The 23,686-nt window shown below is 34.5% G+C and overlaps 1 protein-coding gene across 2 annotated transcripts in view; it reads left to right on the forward strand.

Moving 5' to 3' along the window:
- The window catches only part of LOC134753076 (insulin gene enhancer protein ISL-1), a 73,533-nt gene that overhangs the window by 24,177 nt on the left and 25,670 nt on the right, over positions 1–23,686 (forward strand). For both annotated transcript variants that reach the window (XM_063688848.1, XM_063688841.1), the window contains exon 2: positions 18,026–18,215. In XM_063688848.1, coding sequence (XP_063544918.1) covers positions 18,026–18,215 — 190 coding nt within the window. The remainder of the gene's footprint in view (positions 1–18,025; positions 18,216–23,686) is intronic.

Raw genomic sequence — 23,686 nt, forward strand, 5'->3', positions numbered from 1 at the left:
CTTTTAACGTATTCAACGATAGAATTTCCATCGTGTACGCACCTAATTAATGTTAGGTTCAGGGAGTAACTTACACGATAAATTAAGTACTTAACAGTAATAAATAAATCAAATTGAAGAGAATGCAATCTCGCACCAAGATTGGCAATTCGAGATCTCGCACGAAAAAACTGAATCGAGATTGGGTGTTTCGAGATCTCGAACGTCAGACTTTCGAGATCGAGATTTGACAAAAATATACGTAGCTTTAATTTGCATGTAAGTAAGAAAATGTGCTCAGTTGATATTTTTGAGAAGCAATGAGCAACTTACAAAAAGATGTAGGGTAAGCGAGCAAAACTCATATACTTAAATAATAGTGGGTGGGTACGCCAAGTTCACCCGATTCTTCCGCACAGAGCGCGCCACAGTGCTTTTATCGTCAGCTGAAGCCGGCCGCACACAATAGCACTGCCTGAACAACATGAATCTAATGTCAAAAAGATTACTCACAAAGTAACTTTCATTCGAGATCTCGAAAATATTAATCGAGATCTCAACTGAGATTGCAAAGATCGAGGTTTCCTGTCAACGAGATTTAATCTCGAAAATTCGTGCGAGATCTCGAAATTGCGAGATCGAGATTGCATTCCCTAGTTGTTACTTAGACAACGATGTAAATAACTATAAATAGTTAAATACATAAAAATACTCAACTCAGGAACTAATATCCGTCATACTGCTCATCACTATCACACATTACGAGTATATCAATGACCTTACCGGGATAAGAACCCGGGATCATCGGCTTCATAGGCATGGCCTTACTAGGCCAGATCTTCACCTCTCCTACTCCAAAGGGCGTAAAGTATGTTAATCAATAATTGCACTTCACCTGTAGTCTCTCTGGCTGCCCCGCACATATAATGGTCGTGAAGATAAGCCGATAGCGCGTCTTTGAACGAGCCGCCTCCCGATTCGATTATTGGACCTAGGGTTGCCACTGTCTGACGTAATTAATTGAAAGTGAATGATGTCGTCTTGTAGTTTATTTTTTTATTTTAATTAACAACGTGCTGAATGATAAAGTTTTGACATTCGTTTGTAGTTAACATCGTGTCGTGTCAAAGGACATGCCTAAATGAGAATTCCGGTACAATTTTACGCGAAACGAACTATTACTCATAATACCCTCTGGACTAATACCTATTAAGCACCTATTGCATGGATATCGACTAAGGTAGCTACCCTATGGGGTTACCTACACCATCAATTGGACTACAATGTGAACAAACGAATTCAGATATGAACTGGAAAATAAAAACCTGAAATAATATAATCGAGGATTTTTGCGAAAGATATGGAAGTTTGTATATATTGCCACTGTTGAATACAATGATTGAATATGTAAGTAAATAGAAATGAACGTCTACGATTTCATTTAAACTCTACAGTCTACATGCAGTAAGGCGGTAAGAGGAACTTATGAAATCTGTATCCACAAATAACTTCAAATAAAAATTTCCCTTTTACTTGCGCCGCCAGCCCTATCGCGCGACACGGCGGCGGCGGTCAGCTCATTATTGACACAATAAATTCTAACGCACGCGTTTTAAAACCAGCCTCACACACACGGACATGCACACCCAAACACAAACAATGTGCGCACGCAGAGAAGATCTATGGATTACGGCGCGAGATCTCGTGCTGATTAATCCAGCGGATCAAGATGATGTCATTCGTACTATATAAAGTACATATGGTGCAAATGTGCCATAATTTACCATTCACTATTTTCGTCTCGGTTTCTTAATAAAATAAAATGAAAGTCGACGAGTCGTGTCAGTATTTTCTTATTTGAATACCTAACTATGTTACATACTTTTATTATTTATAGACAAGCAATTTTGTTACAAAACAATAAAACACGTTGTCTTACTCACAAATAAACTAAATATCATAAAATGCATGCATTGGTATTTCATTAGAATAAAGAAATTAAATTATGCGGTTCTAGTTTCTTATCTTGTCGATCTAACGTTGAGTTAATTAGACTAGTCAGATAAAATAAAGTTAGACTAGATAAAAAAATGTTCTGAATGACGAATTACATATGCAAATTACAGAATTAAATAGAACAGTGTTTGAATAATATAATTTTATCCAACCAGGTACAATGTGCACATTAATAAAATCCTTAATTGGCATTATAACGAACTACTGTAATATTGCAATTTGATTTTCTTTGTAATTTATTAAATTAAATTTATTAAGTCAGTCGGCCCAGTGCTCGAGGCCGACGAAATATGTATAGGGGGTGGGGGGGGACGAAATATGTAATTATTAAGTCATAAACAATAAATTAAAACCATTTTCAAAAATTAGTCAAATAGCCTATTACGTTAAACATGCTCGAATGACCAATATACCCTAGTAATGTACGGATATACTTAGCATGTTTGATTCTAATGATAAATATGATAATTTGGCATATTCGTAGGTATCGTAAAAGGCTGGATGGAGGATATTTAACGAACTACGCCATTTGTGGCGGTAGGTTTAACTTATCTATTACCAATCTCTACTACCTGTCTCGTAATAGTAAAACTTATACGATTGTTATCCAAATAAAGTACCACCAAAAAAGATACTTAATTATTTAAGTACCTATTAACGACTATTAAAACAAAGTCACAAAATTATCTCAGAACTTTAATGTTTATATGACCAGGGAAAAGGAATGTCGTTGTAAACCTCTTTCGTAATATCGTTAAAATTATAACAAAAAAACCAAAGTACATGTTGTCAGATGCCTCAAGCAAACTCCTTAAATTAATTGTAAATACATATGTGATATGTATAACTAAGTTGTATAAGATTAACATAGCAATAATAAAACTTGATAAAACAAATAGGGAAATAATGCAATACATGAATACACAGTTTGAATCTAAATAATAAAATTTAACTATAGTTCGTAATAAAACTATGAAAACGGATTATATCGCGTATATTGAATTTATAATACATCCCGACGTTTCGAACCCTTTACAGCGTTCGTGGTCAACGGGTGACACGAACGCTGTAAAGGGTTCGAAACGTCGGGATGTATTATAAATTCAATATACGCGATATAATCCGTTTTCATAGTTTTATTTCATGAGTAACTATCGCGGTAACCGAAGACAATATTATATAGTTCGTAAGTTATTTAAATTTTCCCCTACATACATGCAAGTAGAATTAATACAATCCAGCCCTGGAACACTGTTCTAAACACATGTAAATCTGAATATTATAACACTGAGACTTTTATAAATATTAATAGAAACTGCAAAAATAAGCGGATCCTAACTAAGAAAACAAGTAACTAATAATGTATGCACTTGTCTATCAAATGAGTAATTATTTAAATTATGAACTGCCTTGCCTTGCCGCCTGTACGTTTTGTAGCGCCATGTTTATTTTTCTAATTAGGTAGACGTTTACAGTTTACTTAACGTTATTTGAATGAGTAATTATTGTACAAAAAATTACTTAACAATTCCTTGTTTTTCGCTCTCCTTGTACTTTTTGATAGTGAATGTTCTTTGTATTTTACCGCGTTTTTAGGGTTCCGTACCCAAACGGTAAAAACGGGACCCTATTACTAAGACTCCTCTGTCCGTCTGTCTGTCTGTCACCAGGCTGTATCTCATGAACCATGATAGTGAAGTTTTCACAGATGATGTATTTCTGTAGCCGCTATAACAACAAAGTGTATAAACTCTATATAGCGATACTCAAGGGATCGGACGTTTTCGACGCTATGGAGAGTTTTCGTTATATAGAGGGAAATTAATATTAAAGTAAAGCAGCTATAGGCTATAGGCTATAGGCATGTTGACGTTATAGGGAGTGAGTCGTTATATCGAGTGACGTTATATGGAGTTTACACTGTACTAAAAAGTACGGAGCCCTCAGTGGGCGAGTCCAACTCGCACTTGTCCGGTTTTACTGTTTGTGAAGAAGAGTGAGTGTAAGACATTTCTATCAAAGATAGATATAACTCGGTAATAGATGGATACAGTCTAAGGAAAAAACGTGCCTCGAAAATAACGAAAATTTGATTCTCGATCAGAGGGCGCCACTAGTTTTGGCCTACTCTCGTATAGAGGGCGTTGACGGTTTCGTTTGTTATTTATAATCTTAACGCATATCAGTGAAAGAACATGAGTCAAAATCATATAAAAATAATTAATGCAAATAAAAAAATCATTTATCCATATTTAAATACATTTTAACGTATTTTTATAAATCTTCACTTTTAGTTTAAAAGTGTGTCGATAGATGGCAGTGAATCTACAGTGGTTACAAAATTTACTATGACAGTACCGCTCTATCTTATTATATCCTCTTTGTTTCTATAAAGAAAAGACGCTTTTGGCTTAACACAAGAAATTTCGTATTGACCTGCCTGTTCCTATCTCTCTCGCACGCGCGTAATTTTATTGCTGCCCCGCCCATGATGCTGGCGGTCGATGACACTGGTAGAAGAGCCGGCTGCAAAATTTCGCACCGACTTGATACCGCGATGAAATGCACAATGGTTTCCCATAAAAGTGATGCTAAAGTCCGAATTTGATAGTCTGCCACGGCGGAACTTGTCGAAAGTACAAAAAAGAAGGCCACTTCCGGTGCGAAAAAGAAGGCTGAATTTACCCATTTGATACCGAAATAATAATTATGGCAGCAGTTAGAAATGAACTAGTTGACACAGAAAAGCGAAATTTGTCAGTATTTTTTTGCCGGAAGTGCTTGGCAGACGCTCCCAGAGGTGATCATCGGTACCTCTAAATATACCCATCTCATACTAGCATGAAACCAATTCCAGTCGGTAGATAAGGTATGAACCCTCAATTGCAGGAATATATAAATCTGCCAAGGCTTTTCCTGCCGAAACACCCCCTTTTTCGCATCGGAAGTGGCCTTCTTTTTTGTACTTTCGGCAAGTTCCGCCGTGGCAGACAATCAAGTTCGGACTTAGCATCACTTTTATGGGAAACCATTGTGCATCTCATCTCGGTATCAAGTCGGTACGAAATATTGCAGTCAGCTCTTCTACCACACTGTGCGAGCGATACAATACAATGACGCGCGTGTGATAGAGATTTGTGATAGAGATACGCGTGTCAATGTATGAATGAAGTTTCTCGTGTTAAGCGTCCTTTCTTTAGACAAAAGCAGGCAACAAGTGTACAATAGGGATGATGACACATGTTGAATTTTATAACAAAATCTAGTAAAATAGATAGCAAATGAGCAATTTATCACAATAATGTGGACATTAAAATAATAAAGAAAGAATGAGTGAAAGAAGGCTAACAAAGAGAGTGTATAAGGGTGAAGTAGAAGCGGGAGTTTGAAGGGGTAATAGACCTCGGCGGACTTTCTCTGGTCAAATCGGGGAAATCCTGAAGAAAGGCCAGGTCAAGAGCACCCTAGACCGGCGAGCGTGTATGAAGAATGTTATGAAAGTGAAGGAAGCGAAAGAGGTATGTCAGGATCGTAGCAAGTGGAAATTCGTGGTCTCTGCCTACCCCTCCGAGAAATAGGGGTGATTATATGTATGTAAAATAATATATGGAAATGATAAAAAAAAGTACAAGATCTAAAAATTTCAAAATTAAAAGTTTTTTTTTAACTCCCTAAAAGGAATAAAGTAAAGATACCATTAGATTCCTTGCATTTTATAAAAAAAAAGATTGTATAGCAACTATATGCATAAACGCAATATTTCACCGACAAACTCTCAATTTAACTTATTTTCCATACATTCAAGATGAGCTCTCAGTGACCTTGACGTCACGTTCACTTATCGTTTTGTTATAGACCTGTACCGCTGGCTATATTTTGACCCCTAGGTTATAAAAATATTAAAGTCAATTCTGTTTTCGCTTATGAATACTTTGTTAAGATGTAAATCTTACATTTTGTTTTGTGTCATATATATAATTTGCTTTTCTAGTAATTTGTTATTTTGTGGTAATTATTTTTTATTTTGAATTATTTTGGAGAAAAAAATATTCGAGAGAAAACATGTAACTGTGTTGCATTTAGGATAGTGTTTTTAGTGTGAAAACATAGTTTGTGTCAATTACGTCCACTGCAATCTGATACTATCTCATAATATTCTAAATGACACAAAAAAAAATTAGAGTTAAAAAAAATTACTTAGGTCGAATTTAATCGTTTAAATAGGTCCATTAAATGATTTTGTGTCTTATTAAGGCATAGCTTCATAAGATATTTGATGATTTTTATGTAACAGGCTGTCACCGTTACAAAAGAATATTAAAGATATTAGAGTTTACATCTTATTAATTTGAAATGCGGGATAAATAAGATGTATGAATTTGTGTCACTTGCATCCACTGCTTAAACAAATATTACAAAAATATTATTTGCGTTCGAACGAAGCTAGCGGGCGGTCTGAATGGGCAACGGAGGCCGTGCAGGGTGGGGCCGCGGCGTGACCTTGCCGTACGCAACGCATGTTTACTTCGCCTGTGCGCCAAATTAACGCAACTTATTCAAAGAAGTTACGCAAACAACACAACAACAAGCAACAAGCAAGCAAAGAATGCGTCGAATTATCTTTTACCTATTTAAAACTTATAGATATTGTACAATGTCACCATTATGCAAAAGAACTGTAAGTACATGTTTGATTTGCGAGCGAGCTGGCAACATTGCGCAGGGAAATCTTAAAAATATCGCGTTTACGTGAACGCCACATACATTTGTGACAGTGATAGGGAAAAGGTACCACTAAAGTAAAATTTGGTTATTAATACCGTGACTTTCTTTCATTCTTTGATAAAAAAAAAAGCTATTTATGCAACAAGTGCGGAAATCATCTTTACGCACGTGTATCATACAATGTTTTACTATGCATTGTGCGAGTAAATAAAAAAACATATCATGGCAAATAAGTTTAATTATTATAAGGTGTTTTAAATCGACACGAGTTGCGAATTACCTATTCGCACGTGTATCGTACGTTTTACAGTACATATGGCCCTTTAAACTTTCGACATATGCACGGTAAGTGCTCTTTTCCGCACTAGTGCGAGAAAGTAGCACCATATGTACTGTAAAAAAAAATTGAAAACAAAAAGCACTAGTGCGGAAAAGCAGTACTTTCCGCACGATATGGCTCCGTAGGAAACGCACTTTTCGAGCACATGCATTGTAAAAAAAAATATAGGACTGTATCTCCTAAACCATGCGTCGTAGCGCAAAAATAATAAAATTTTCGCTCCCCTTTAAGAAGCCCCTAATTAAGATTTAAAAACGCAAAAAAGAAAAAAAGAGGAAAAAATCTTTATAGGGCTGTATCTCCTAAACCGTGCGTCGTAGCGCAAAAATAAACGTTTCGGTCCCGTTTATGTAACCATTAATTTATATTTAAAAACAACGCAACAAAAAAAACAAAAAAAAACTTTATAGGGCTGTATCTCCTAAACCATCGTAGCGCAAAAATAATCAAATTTTCGTTCCCCTTTATGGAACCCCAAACTAATATACAAAAAACACAATGAAAAAAAAAAAACAAAAAAAAAACTTTATAGGGCTACATCTAAATCGTGCATCGTAGCGCAAAAATAATCAATTTTTCGTTCCCCTTTAAGAAACCCTTAATTAATACTAAAAAAAAAAAAGGAAAAAATCTTTATAGAGCTATATCTCCTAAACCGTGCGTGGTAGCGCAAAAATAACAAAACTTTCGTTCCCCTATACGGAACCCCAAAGTAATATACAAAAAACACAATGAAAAAAAAAACAACAAAAAAATCTTTATAGGGCTGCATCTCCTAAACCGTGCATCGTAGCACAAAAATAATCAAATTTTCGTTCCCCTTAAGAAACCCTTAATTGAAACTTAAAAAAAAAACCAGGAAAAAAACTTTATAGAGCTATTATAGCTATATATATAGATATAATATCTCCTAAACCGTGCGTGGTGGCGCAAAAATAATACGTTTCGTTCCCCTTTATGCAACCCATAATTTATATTTAAAAAAAAAACGCAAAAAAATCATTATAGGGCTGTATCTCTTAAACCATGCGTCGTAGCGCAAAAATAATAAAAATTTCGTTCCCCTTTATGAAGCCCCAAAGTAATATACTAAAAACACAATGAAAAAAAAGAAAAAAACTTTATCGGGCTGTATCTCCTACACCGTGCATCATAGCGCAAAAAAAATAAAAAAAAAAAACCCTTTAAGAAACCCCTAATTAAGATTGAAAAACGCAAAAAAGAAAAAGAGGGAAAAAATCATTTTAGGGCTGTATCTCCTAAACCGTGCGTCGTAGCGCAAAAATAATAAAATTTTCGTTCCCCTTTACGGAACCCCAAAGTAATATACAAAAAACACAATGAAAAAAAAAAAAAAAAAAAAAAAAAACTTTATAGGGCTGTATCTCCTAAAAGTCGTAGCGCAAAAATAATCACATTTTCGTTCCCCTTAGTGGAACCCCAAACTAATATACAAAAAACACAATGAAAAAAAAAAAAAATATTTATAGGGCTGCATCTCCTAAATCGTGCATCGTAGCGCAAAAATAATCAATTTTTCGTTCCCCTTTAAGAAACCCTTAATTAATACTTAAAAAAAAAAACAAAAAAAAACAGGAAAAAATCTTTATAGAGCTATATCTCCTAAACCGTGCGTGGTAGCGCAAAAATAACAAAATTTTCGTTCCCCTTTACGGAACCCCAAAATAATATACAAAAAACACAATGAAAAAAAAAAACAACAAAAAATATCTTTATAGGGTTGCATCTCCTAAACCGTGCATCGTAGCGCAAAAATAATAATAAAAAACCCTTTAAGAAACCCGTAATTAATACTTAAAAAAAAAAACAAAAAAAACCAGGAAAAAAAACTTTATAGAGCTGTATCTCCTAAACCGTGCGTGGTACCGCAAAAACAATAAAATTTTCGTTCTCCTTTATGCAACCCATAATTTATATTTAAAAAAAAACGCAAAATTTAAAAACAAAATCTTTATAGGGCTGTATCTCCTAAACCATGCGTCGTAGCGCAAAAATAATAAAATTTTTGTTCCCCTTTATGCAACCCATAATTTATATTTAAAAAAAAAACGCAAAATTTAAAAAAAAAACATTATAGGGCTGTATCTCTTAAACCATGCGTCGTAGCTCAAAAATAATTAAAAAAACCCCTTTAAGAAACCCCTAATTAAGATTGAAAAACGCAAAAAAGAAAAAGAGGGAAAAAATCATTTTAGGGCTGTATCTCCTAAACCGTGCGTCGTAGCGCAAAAATAATAAAATTTTCGTTCCCCTTTACGGAACCCCAAAGTAATATACAAAAAACACAATGAAAAAAAAAAAAAAAAACAAAAAAAACTTTATAGGGCTGTATCTCCTAAAAGTCGTAGCGCAAAAATAATCACATTTTCGTTGCCCTTAGTGGAACCCCAAACTAATATACAAAAAACACAATGAAAAAAAAAAAAATATTTATAGGGCTGCATCTCCTAAATCGTGCATCGTAGCGCAAAAATAATCAATTTTTCGTTCCCCTTTAAGAAACCCTTAATTAATACTTAAAAAAAAAAAACAAAAAAAACAGGAAAAAATCTTTATAGAGCTATATCTCCTAAACCGTGCGTGGTAGCGCAAAAATAACAAAATTTTCGTTCCCCTTTACGGAACCCCAAAATAATATACAAAAAACACAATGAAAAAAAAAAAAACAACAAAAAATATCTTTATAGGGTTGCATCTCCTAAACCGTGCATCGTAGCGCAAAAATAATAATAAAAAACCCTTTAAGAAACCCGTAATTAATACTTAAAAAAAAAAACAAAAAAAACCAGGAAAAAAAACTTTATAGAGCTGTATCTCCTAAACCGTGCGTGGTACCGCAAAAACAATAAAATTTTCGTTCTCCTTTATGCAACCCATAATTTATATTTAAAAAAAAACGCAAAATTTAAAAACAAAATCTTTATAGGGCTGTATCTCCTAAACCATGCGTCGTAGCGCAAAAATAATAAAATTTTTGTTCCCCTTTATGCAACCCATAATTTATATTTAAAAAAAAAACGCAAAATTTAAAAAAAAAACATTATAGGGCTGTATCTCTTAAACCATGCGTCGTAGCTCAAAAATAATTAAAAAAACCCCTTTAAGAAACCCCTAATTAAGATTGAAAAACGCAAAAAAGAAAAAGAGGGAAAAAATCATTTTAGGGCTGTATCTCCTAAACCGTGCGTCGTAGCGCAAAAATAATAAAATTTTCGTTCCCCTTTACGGAACCCCAAAGTAATATACAATAAAACACAATGAAAAAAAAAAAAAAAAACTTTATAGGGCTGTATCTCCTAAAAGTCGTAGCGCAAAAATAATCACATTTTCGTTCCCCTTTGTGGAACCCCAAAGTAATATACAAAAAACACAATGAAAAAAAAAAAAAAACAAAAAAAAAATCTTTGTAGGGCTGCATCTCCTAAATCGTGCATCGTAGCGCAAAAATAATCAATTTTTCGTTCCCCTTTAAGAAACCCTTAATTAATACTTTAAAAAAAAAACAAAAAAAAAACAGGAAAAAATCTTTATAGAGCTATATCTCCTAAACCGTGCGTGGTAGCGCAAAAATAACAAAATTTTCGTTCCCCTTTACGGAACCCCAAAATAATATACAAAAAACACAATGAAAAAAAAAACAACAAAAAAAATCTTTATAGGGTTGCATCTCCTAAACCGTGCATCGTAGCGCAAAAATAATATAAAAAAAACCCTTTAAGAAACCCGTAATTAATACTAAAAAAAAAAACAAAAAAGACCAGGAAAAAACTTTATAGAGCTGTATCTCCTAAACCGTGCGTGGTACCGCAAAAACAATAAAATTTTCGTTCTCCTTTATGCAACCCATAATTTATATTTAAAAAAAACGCAAAATTAAAAAAAAAATCTTTATAGGGCTGTATCTCCTAAACCATGCGTCGTAGCGCAAAAATAATAAAATTTTTGTTCCCCTTTATGCAACCCATAATTTATATTTAAAAAAAACGCAAAATTAAAAAAAAAACATTATAGGGCTGTATCTCTTAAACCATGCGTCGTAGCGCAAAAATAATTAAAAAAACCCCTTTAAGAAACCCCTAATTAAGATTGAAAAACGCAAAAAAGAATAAGAGGGAAAAAATCATTTTAGGGCTGTATCTCCTAAACCGTGCGTCGTAGCGCAAAAATAATAAAATTTTCGTTCCCCTTTACGGAACCCCAAAGTAATATACAAAAAACACAATAAAAAAAAAAAAAAAAACAAAAAAACTTTATAGGGCTGTATCTCCTAAAAGTCGTAGCGCAAAAATAATCACATTTTCGTTCCCCTTTGTGAAACCCCAAACTAATATACAAAAAACACAATGAAAAAAAAAAACAAAAAAAAATCTTTATAGGGCTGCATCTCCTAAATCGTGCATCGTAACGCAAAAATAATCAATTTTTCGTTCCCCTTTAAGAAACCCTTAATTAATACTTTAAAAAAAAACATAAAAAAAAACAGGAAAAAATCTTCATAGAGCTATATCTCCTAAACCGTGCGTGGTAGCGCAAAAATAACAAAATTTTCGTTCCCCTTTACGGAACCCCAAAATAATATACAAAAAACACAATGAAAAAAAAACTACAAAAAAAATCTTTATAGGGTTGCATCTCCTAAACCGTGCATCGTAGCGCAATAATAATAAAAAAAAAACCCTTTAAGAAACCCGTAATTAATACTTAAAAAAAAAACAAAAAAAACCAGGAAAAAAAACTTTATAGGGCTGTATCTCCTAAACCATGCGTCGTAGCGCAAAAATAATAAAATTTTTGTTCCCCTTTATGCAACCCGTAATTTATATTTAAAAAAAACGCAAAATTTAAAAAAAAAACATTATAGGGCTGTATCTCTTAAACCATGCGTCGTAGCGCAAAAATAATTAAAAAAACCCTTTTAAGAAACCCGTAATTAATACTTAAAAAAAAACAAAAAAACCCAGGAAAAAAAACTTTATAGAGCTGTATCTCCTAAACCGTGCGTGGTACCGCAAAAACAATAAAATTTTCGTTCCCCTTTATGCAACCCATAATTTATATTTAAAAAAACGCAAAATTTAAAAAAAAAATCTTTATAGGGCTGTATCTCCTAAACCATGCGTCGTAGCGCAAAAATAATAAAATTTTCGTTCCCCTTTATGAAGCCCCAAAATAATATACAAAAACACAAGAAAAAAAAAGAAAAAAATAATAACAAAAAAACTTTATAGGGCTGTATCTCCTAAACCGTGCATCGTAGCGCAAAAATAATCAAATTTTCGTTCCCCTTAAGAAGCCCTTAATTAAGATTTAAAAACCTAAAAAAGAAAAAGAAAAAAATCTATATAGGGCTGTATCTCCTAAACCGTGCGTCGTAGCGCAAAAATAATCAACTTTTCGGTCCCCTTTATATAACCCCAAAGTAATATACAAAAAACACAATGTAAAAAAGAAAAAAAGAAAAAAAAACAATAAAAAAAACTTTATAGGGCTGTATCTACTGAACCGTACGTCGTAGGGCAAAAATAATCAAATTTTCTTTCCTCTTTATTCAACCCTTAATTTATATTAAAAAAAAAACGCTTTCACTAAACTGCTGTAACTCGGAAACTTAGAATCCACAAAGGGGACTACTAAATTATGACACATATTAAAGCCTGACCAGTAATATATGATCCTTGTCAAGAGGGCGCTGTTCATTCTCATGTATAGGGTGACAGTTCAGTATAGTATGAAAAAATATTGTATTTAATGAACATCATCATCATTGTAATTAATGTTGCTTGCCACGCTTAAACATAACAAAAATCGCAATAAATTGCGTCTTAAAATAAACTTAAAAAGTCTACTAAAAATCGAAACAAAAGTATTTTTTAAGTCGCTGATTTGACATTCTCAATCAAAAGGTAGGTACCACTTTGTCGTTTACCATAAAGACGAAATTTGATTATATCTTTATACAAATAACCTGTCAGAGAAATTGGTACCTTTTGATTAGGAACGTCACAAATGTTGGTCAGTATGAGGAGTGCAGCCTACAGTTTATTTTTAATTATATTTATATACCTACTACGGTAAGATTGATAAGACAATGTAATTATGCCTCCGAATGAAATAAATACACTGTATCGCAAAACTAAGTGGCGAGACAGCTCATAATGCCATCTCTTTCACTCTTGGTTGGTCTTAACAAGGGTAAAGGAGATAGTATTAAGATCTCAGTCGCCAGCTAATATTGCGGCAAGTATAATGAGCACCCCACCCGCGTAGGTACCCTTCCCCGCGCACGCCCTTCTTGCTCAATTGAGTTTTATTTTGCCAGATAGTAAAAAAACCGTGGATCAAAATGACCCAAATTATGAATGATGTCTCAATGTGGTATTATAATATTGTAGACGTAAACTTAATAATATGAATTTTTTTTTGTGGCAGATACAGGGTGTTAATTAGAAAAAAATTTTTTTTAAATAAAAGCGGTGGATGAATTTGACACAGATTTGTTTGAATAACATATAACAATGTTCTGTAAAGTACAACACTTCACTTATCGACTCTAATATTTTTTTAGGCGTTTTAGGATCAATATTAGGTATTTATTAAATGCCATTATAGCCGTGGATGAAAATGACACAAAATGCGTGTGTACGTCGGAAGCCACTTTGCCTTTACAGGGAAACAAAGAATTTCGTCTCGAATATTTTTTTTACAGAATGCTGATTGAAAAAAGAAATACCTAAATTTCTACCTAAGCAAATACCTAGGATGACACAAAATATTATTTTTAGGTTTAGTATATGGTCTGGAAACTATATATAAAAAATAAGCAACATTAATATTCTTATAACCTCAGAAGTTATTGGTACAGGTCTATTAGGTGCGTTTCGCAAGTGAAGTACGACTGTCGGACTTTGACTATCATTTCTGTCTTTTGTATTGCTTTAATGGAATGGGTCCCATATAGACATTTGATCCCAAAAGCAAACCTGATCGATTTATACCATTAATATAAATTTGTTATCAAGCCTATTAAATTCGTCGCGATTGTTTGTACAACGATTTTGGGTAGAATGCGGACAAACTGGTGGCCTACTGGATAGTAAGCGAACATCGTGACCTATGGAGATATGTTTCGTGTCATGTTCCCCAACATAGTACTCATTATCCATACTCATATTATAAATGCGAAAGTCTGTCTGTCTGTCTGTGTGTTACCTCTTCACGCTTAAACCGCTGAACCGATTTAGTTGAAATTTGGTATACAGATAGTTTGAGTCCCGGGGAAGGACATAGGATACTTTTTATCCCAGAACTCACCCTTCAAGGGGGTGAAAAGGGGGTGGAAATTTGTATGGGGAATCAATAACCGCTGAACCGATTTAGATGAAACTTGGTATGGGGATAGTTTGAGCTGTGGGAAAGGATATAGAATAATTTTATCCCCGAAATCATCCCTTAAGGGTGTAAAAAATGGGGTGGAAATGTATAGTGTGGACCAATTTGGGGGTGAAAAAAGGATGTATTAAAAAGCAGATTTGTTTAAGAATTAAGGTACCCAAATTACTAATTCCACGCAGACGAAGTCAAAAGCTAGTACTCAATATATATATGATCTGTTGTCTTGACAGTAGTTTACAATAAATCTGACGCAAGCGTGTTGCCATTTACAAAACATAAAATAGGAATCTTTTACCGCCCCCGCAGGCCTTATTATCGTTAAATTAATCATTAAATTTAATTAATCATGAACGTTTATGTCACGTCATTCATTAGAATATAAGCCGTTTCGATGTAGCAAGATTCCTGGGCGGCGTTTTTGAAGGAAGTTTAATTGGACGAGGTACATGCATTCGTTAAGACCATTTTTAGTTTTTTGCAATCTTCACATAGCCACCTTTCTTAATTGGGTTTTTAATATTAGTCCTTCGAATGTTATTACAAATTTTATGTTTCAAGTCATTAGAAGTTCGACAATTGAATATTTATTAGGTACCTACACATTTGTTCTTAAGAAAGAGAACTGGTTTGTATGACACGTTCTTGGCTGATATTATCCCAAATATATAAAATATCCCGTTTGTTCGTCCTTTTTTTCTAGAAGAGAGCTGTTAATTAAAAAAAGACTTCAAACAGGATAAAATAAAATAATAAATGCGCTAGCGACGAAGTTTGAAGCCGGTGCGAAGCCAAATCTTAAAAGCGTCAAAACGCTGTCGAACCGAATGTCGACCCGTCGATAAGAAGGAAAGAAAGCTATCCCTTAGTTGTTTGGGGGTATTATTGACAAGTATTGTGACTATTTGGCTTGTCACCAAAACTTGTGACGTCAAACATGTCAGTTGCTGGCGCTGCACGCTGGCAGACTCGCGCCTTCTGTACCATTACGCAAAAAAATAGCAAAAGAAATCACGTTTGTTGTATGGGAGCCCCACTTAAATATTTATTTTATTCTTAGTATTTGTTGTTATAGCGGCAACAGAAATACATCATCTGTAAAAATTTCAACTGTCTATCACGGTTCATGAGATACAGCCTGGTGACAGACGGACAGACAGACAGATAGCGGAGTCTTAGTAATAGGGTCCCGTTTTTACCCTTTGGGTACGGAACCCTAAAAAGGGATAATATTTTATTTTAAGGTTAATTTTTTTCCATTTTAAATTTTAAGTCTCCCTTTTTAAAGTCGGTTAAAAAACTTAAAAAGGCGTTTTGGCTTTAACTTATTAACTTATTTTAAAGCAATAATGCTTGCTTTACGACAACCTTTAATTAAAACAATGCGAAGGATTCGCAAATAAAACTTAATAATTAAGGTAATTAAGCAGGTTTTAGCATTTTACTGCACCGTTGCAGGTTTACGAGGGACTGATTTCGACGAGATGGAACCATTTATTCTTAGCAAATCTATAAATATATGAAATATACATATATTGACTTCGCCTATTGAAACTAGTCTTTTAACCTTCATGTATATCTTCAAAGAAATTTAATATGTAGTTATATAATTTTATATAATATCTAATCATTAGAACAGACGAGCAATGCAAACGTATTGTTTGCTTGTGTGTGTGCGGTTCATTTAAACGCATATAATAGTAAAACTACTTACAAGCTTGACATTGAAAACTATTCATGCTTAATCTTCATGATAATGAAATTGTGAATCAATATAAATGGACAGGATTTATCAAATTTATTAGCTAAGCAAATGTATATTACTTACATATTTTATTATTTTATTAATTCACTCGTGCATAGTTCCTTTGCGCGTACTTCGGTCCCGTCACGCTGCACTCCCGCGCACCGCGAATCGTCGACCTCACTCTTCGCATTGTTTGAGACACGGTCAATAGCCTCAGTCAAGCGAATTGTTGATCCTGAAGAAAACAAACACATGTACACTCAGCGTCGAATAATGAAGGCCTAAGTGGCCAAATACATCATAAAACACCTTAGGTATTAAAGAAATAAGGATGTGTCCCGATATATTTGGTCACTTTGACTGTACTAGGTATTACAGACTGCGTAAGCGTTTTTAGTACTTATGTCATCTAAATTAGGTGACCTAATAAGCGTTTTTTTTATTCAATTTTTTTTAACTTATAAATTATTATGGTCTCACTCAGTCACTAGAATTTCTGATCCTGATATAATTGTTTTATGTTACGGACAAGCCGAGATGAAAGTACATAATAAGTAATAACTATTAACTGGATGTACCATCAACAAAATAGCCGTCAATAGGTATTAATTATAGGTACAATCATTGTTCGCTGAGAGGTTTAATATTAATAGTACATAAATCCACATTTAATAAGTTTCAATAAAAAAATAACAGTGCCCTCTGTTGAATTAAATCAAAAACACCCGTCTGATGTACCTATGACAAATCCTTTACAGAAAACCTCAATCAATAAACTATTCTACTATACTATATTCTTATACAACCTTCATAATATAGCACATTATGTGTGACAGAGACACCCCACTGCGCTCGGCTCCGTCCGTGGGCGCGGCCGCCACGCCTCCTCAAATTATCGATCAGGCGTATAATTTATTCATAATCCTTTTATTATTGACGTATTATGATGTTTCGCATAATTCGGCTATTTTAAAATGTTTTGAGATTTTCGGCCATTAAAATATCATAAGAATTAAGTGATGCTCCGACGGTTGAGAACATCTGTTTTTGTTCCATCCGCATCAATAACATTTTCGACAGTTTAGTAGGCACAAGCCTTACTTCTACCAAAGCCATTCTATCAGCGGCTACTATATCGAAATCGTATCGGCTAGTGTGTCCAAGTCAGTATCAAAAGTAACGTAAATCTAAGCAAATAAACGTTTCTGATTTCTGATTTCTGAAACGAATCAGACTACGCGTCAAAAGTACCTATCTACTATTCTCTAATAGCTTCATAAAAATGTATAAGGTTCTATATGTAGAACAATTACCAAGACTGTGACAGATCATTTAGACCACAAACTGTAGAGATATAATAAATATAGGCAGGTACAAATGTACTTTGGAGCGTTGTTTGATCCGCTACTATTGATGCTAACTGTACTCTACTCGTACCTCGTAAGTAAGTACGCATCACTTCGATTCAAATGTCTGTGAGTTCGGCACACCAAGCGCCACTTGCACCATCCCACTAACCCGGGGTTAAGCGGTTAAACCGTTAACCCAGTGACAAATTTTACTGGTAACCATGGTAACTCCAGGTTTAACCGGTTAACTCCGGGTTAGCGAGATGGTCCAAGTGGCGATAATAGTTACATTAAAAAATTTGAATCATATTAGGGTTAGGTAAGAATTTTGTTCTCAAATAATTCGCTCCATCATAAATAGGTATGTAGTTTCTTCAAGGCAACAAGATCTATTCCTAAAATGATTAAGTTTTTAATTGTTATAAATTGGCAAGTAATTATCGTTATTTATTTTTACAGAAAAGCTCCGGCTGTCGTTATGCGTCGGGTGCGGCGGGCAGATCCACGACCAGTACATCCTCAGAGTGGCACCCGACCTGGAGTGGCACGCCGCCTGCCTCAAGTGCCAGGAGTGCCGCCAGTTCCTCGACGAGAGCTGCACGTGCTTCGTCAGGGACGGCAAGACCTACTGCAAGCGGGACTACACTAGGTCAGTTGATGATCCTTCATTGATTGATCGCAAGTCCATAAAAAGCTGTCGTGAAATTGTCCCAAAACCAGTGCCGAATTAACCATTTTAACCAATAAGTAAGCAGTTACTTAGTCTAGGCCTTAGGGCACCAAACCTATGGAATGTTATGTTTAATGGCTGAGCCTGAGAGAGCAGCGGAAACATGAAGTAGAAATGCTTAGGGTTAGGGCATCAAATTTTAATCCGGCAGTGCCCAAAACTAAGTGACGACTGATGACGTACACAGCCTCCAAACACTTAACAAAAAAAATATTAAATGAAAAATCTAAAAATTCACCGCTTCCGGCAGAACTTGAACCTGCGACCTTTGGAAACCGTCCAATCGCTTTTAACAAAAATGTACCTACATTAAAATTTTGATGTAGGTATAAACTTATTTTTTTTTATATGGTGAATGGGATTTGGCATACAACCGTAATATTAATAAAAAAGACCGGCAAAATTTGCTGTAATAATGGATAATAATAATATGTATGCAGCAGAATACTTGAAATTTGGAATCGAAATTAAATTAACTACCTAAAACAGTTTTAAAAGTCTATTTACAACTCGGAATTTTTCAGTTCCTCCACAACAAAAAAAATTGCTACAGTTTGAAAGCAATGTGAAGCGTAACCCCAAATTGAATGAGCGGTGATTTCCCGGCCTCCCCGCGTAACTTCCGACCCGCTATTAGCGTAAACTGATTCCGCCATCTTGGGTTACCCGCCGGGAATTAGCTATTTACAGGAGCGAAATGTTTGGACTGGTGCATCGGTTGTAGATGAAACTTCAGGCTTGTTAATAGCTAGTCAATTATTAAAAGTATGTAAGTATATGAGAACCGATTCAACCGATGTCTACCGACATATAAAACACAAAACATAAAAACTTCTTTTTGTTTACTTATTTCTGAAAGTTCTTATTTGTGGTTTTCTGTGGGTTAATTTGTATGACGTGTTGCCAAAGTGACAAATCACTTGCGCTACGATAACTAAATGCTTTAAGTCTCTCTATCTCTCTTTCATATTAGTGTGACAGTGACAGTTTCGTTTCGTTCGCTACGGAGCGTAAACGATTGGCATGTTGGCTACACACCCAGATGTAAAAATATATGTACGTACTAAAGTGGATCCTACGAATTCCTAAAGGAATAGCTTTTCAATTCATTATCTCAGAAATCAAAATTTCGAAAACACCTTTCCTTTGAAAAATGCAAAATTATGTTTACCAATATCCCGTATAGGTACTACATACCTACCTATGTACCTATAACCCTTCGTCATAGCGAGCGGAAGCATTTGTTTATTCTCCGGACCATCCCCGCCAGTGACGGACTCGGATAAACAACGGAAACATACTCATTTACAATCAATATTATTTATGGTTTACCGATCAAGTACATCCTGTCAATTTTGTAATTGCTTGTTAATGATTGATGATTGGATGAAAAAATATACAAATAAATCCGGTGAATGAAAGAGTTTGAAACGTGTTCCAAGTTAACGTTAATCTGTAATTTTTAGGAAATTGTTTTAGCGCAATGATTAAATATTTAAGTGGGTAGGTAGTTAGACCAAGAAAAGTGCAGAGATTTTGACAGCACACGCAGTGCCTGTGTTATATTTAAGTACCTATACGTCATAATTTCATAGAAGCTGGACGTTAAAACAACACCTGCACTGCGTGTGCTGTTAAAATCTCTACACACTTTTCTTAGTTTAACATACTAAAAGCCGGGTGGTTTACTTTTATTCCTGTAGTGGTTTATTACGAACCCAACTTGCTGAAAGGGTCATTTTGTGACTGGGTCATTATTCGCCTTTTGCAATTTAGCCACTTTTTAGGATAGAACTCATAATTTCTCAAATAAAAATGTAGGTATAGGTAGTATTTAGCACGTAGGTTTACAAAATCAAAGGGGGGATCACATAACATGTAAATGAAAACGCGAGCGTAGCGACCGCGAAAATTTTTCGGTAGAAATAACGCAATTTGATAGAATATAATAGTTCCGTACCTAAAAACGGAAAAAAACGGAACCCTTATAAGATCACTTTGTTGTCTGTCTGTCAAGACCCTTTATCTTGAGAACGCGTGGAGGTATCGAGTTGAAATTTAAACCATATACTCAAGTCTACAGTCCCTTGAAGCCATGACAAAATCAAACATCAAATAAAAAGATACGGCCGTTTATGCCGCAAGTAACGTGTATTTCGACTGCACTCTCAAGGGATTCAGCAAGGTATACAATACAAGTATAGGACAAAACATGAAAACTATACATTTGTAATTAAGTCATGAAAAAATATTGACCAAAAATACAAATAATTTTACTTTTTTGGGTTTGTACAAATGTTTTTATTTATTTATTTATACTTTATTGCACAAAAGAGCATTAGAGAAAAAAAAAGAAAAAAAATAAGAACGCATACAATACTCACATAAATTACATAATATCTACTAAATACATACCATTCTTACATAAATATGAATAAATATAACCCCCAAATATATGTCGCAGGCATTTTGTAAGAATTTTCCGTTTACAAACGGCGCCGTCATTTTATAAACGCGAAGCGGTTTGCAAATTGTCAAAGGCAATATGGGTTTCATTAGGGGGACCATGGCTTAAAAAAACTCAAACCTCACAACTTAACTAAGTAATATTTCTTGGCGGTTTGCCCTTCTCCACGAACGAACGAACTCCAGATTTGATGGACACCCCGTTTTTCATAGTTCTGATGTGCAGCGCCACGCGTGGTAAATTAAAGAACTAATTCGACCAAAAATGCCGAGAAAAAATGCAAACGGCGCCGTTAATGCCGTTTAGCGTTTTTAAAATGACGGCACCGTTTGTAAACGGCGGATTCTTACAAAATGCCTGCGACATATATTAACCATGTGAGATAGATAAATACTTAATTATTCTTTGAACTGCCAGCAAAGAAATCACGCACAGATTTTTTTAAAGCTATTTTGTTGGGGCCTTTTTTTTATAAATATTATAGGACATTCTTACACAGGTTGACTAAGTCCCACGGTAAGCCCAAGGAGGTTTGTGTTATGGGTACTCAGACAACGATATATATATATATAAGCTAGCTGTTGCCCGCGACTTCGTACGCATGGATTTGTATGTTGGTGGTTATATATGTATTCTACATGAGCATAATATAGAACATTATGCAGCAAAAGATATCAGTAGGGACGGTTAATCATTTGTTAATAATTATACAACGCATGAAATTTGTCTTTCACAAACTACGAAGTTTCAAGACCCTAACTGAAAAAAATTGTTCCCGATATAATCCCTCTCGACCCTCTTAGAAGATTTACAGGTCCACTATTTAAAAAAATATTCGCTCCCGAAACTATTAATACAAACTTTTCAAAAACGGTGTAAGTAATCAGTTTTCGTCTATTTTAATATAATGCCCTTTTTACCAAGTTTCAAGTTCCCAGCTTGTACCACATATAAACTTACATTCCCTTTTTAACCCCTGTAGGGGTTGAATTTTTAAGAACGTTGAAATAACTTTTTTGGAATCTTATACAATGCCTTTCTAAGAAGTTTCAAAGCCTTTGTAATAGATTTACTTTCAGCCCCTTTTTAACCCTTTTAGGGGATGAATATTTAAAAACGCTTAAATTACTTTTCTTGTATTCTAATAATATGCCTTTATACAAAGATTCAAGTCCCGCACGCAAAACAATATTTGATCCCCATACAAACTTTCAACCTCATTTTTACCACCTTGGGGGATGAATTTGCAATAATGCTGAAATAAGTTTTTTTCTCTTTTAAGTATATATCTTTCTATGAAGTTTCAAGTACCTAGCTTAAAATAAAATTAGGACCACGACAAACTTTCAACCCCTTTTTAACCACTTTAGGGGATGAATTTTTAAAAACGTTGAAATCACTTTTCTTGTATTCTAATAACATGTCTTTATGCAAAGATTAAAGTCGCGCACTTAAAAAATGTTTGACCTCCATACAAACTTTCTACCCCTTTTTCACCACCTTAAGGGATGAATTATCAAAAACGCTGAAATAAGCTTTCTTCTCTTTTAATGAAATACCTTTTAACGAAGTTTCAAACTCTTAGCTTAAAATATAATTTGGACCCTATACAAACTTTCAACCCCTTATTAACCCTTTTAAGGAATGAATTTTTAAAAACGCTGAAATTACTTTTCTTGTATTCTAATAATATGCCTTTATACAAAGATTCAAGTCCCACACTCACAAAAATATTTGATCTCCATACAATTTCAACCCCTTTTTCACCACCTTGGGGGATGAATTTTTAAAAACGCTGAAATGAGTTTTCTTGTTTTTTTATTATAATTAATAAACATTTATATTATAAAATTTCTACCCCAAGACAAACTTTCATCCCCTTTTTAACCTCTTAGGGGTTGAATTTCCAAAAACCTCAATATTACTTTTTTTTGTAATCGGCTATTATGCCTTTCTAGGAAGTTTCAAAGTATTTGTAATGGATTCAAATTTTCAACCCTTTTTTAGCCCATTTAGGGGATGAATTTTTAAAAACGCTGAAATCACTTTTCTTTTATTTTAATAATATGCCTTTATACGAAGTTTCAAGTCCCGCACTCAAAAAAAATTATGATCTGCATACAAACTTTCAACCCCTTTTTCACTACCTTAGGGGATGAATTTTGAAAAACCCCTTCTTAGTGGATACTAACGTCATAAAAGCTACCTATTGTGAAAAATTCAGCTCTCTAGGTCCAATGGTTTGGGCTGGGCGTTGATTTAAGTGAGTCAGTCAGTCAGTCAGGATTTTTACGTTTATATATATAGATAAATAAATAAATACTTAAATACATCTCTATTTTGTTAGTTTCATCTGATTTCTTATGTATGTGTACATATACATATATGTATCTTTATATGCAAATACATAGAAAACACCCACGACTCAGGAACAAATACATATCTGTGCTTATCAGCTTATCACACAAATAAATGCCCTCACCGGGATTCATCCTCACAGGATCATCGGCTTCACAGGCAGGGTCACTACCTAGTACCCACTAGGCCAGACCGGTCGTCGCTTTCCTAATATTAGGGGGCCACCGCCGTACCGCGGAGCGGAGCGGTGCCACGACGTTACGTGGGTTCTTCGCCTAAGTAGAGTGACACGCAGCTTTGTAAACCAAAATATTACAATTTATTTACAGAAAATATACGAGATAAAAAAAAACCGAAATCGAAAACCCGCTTATCCGGCCGGTGTAAATGGGAACAAACATACCATAGACATATCAGGTTCCCGCCGCCCGCCGTGCTGTCAAACTGACGTTTGTTTTGGCGCCAAAATACATAATGCTCAGTCAAACCTCGTTTGTTTTCTCTTCGGCACATCAGAGTATAGACTACAAATATTATTCTACCGTCGTGAAATCCATTTCTGAAT

This window comes from Cydia strobilella, chromosome 2, assembly GCF_947568885.1.
Source record: "Cydia strobilella chromosome 2, ilCydStro3.1, whole genome shotgun sequence".
NCBI lineage: Eukaryota > Metazoa > Arthropoda > Insecta > Lepidoptera > Tortricidae > Cydia > Cydia strobilella.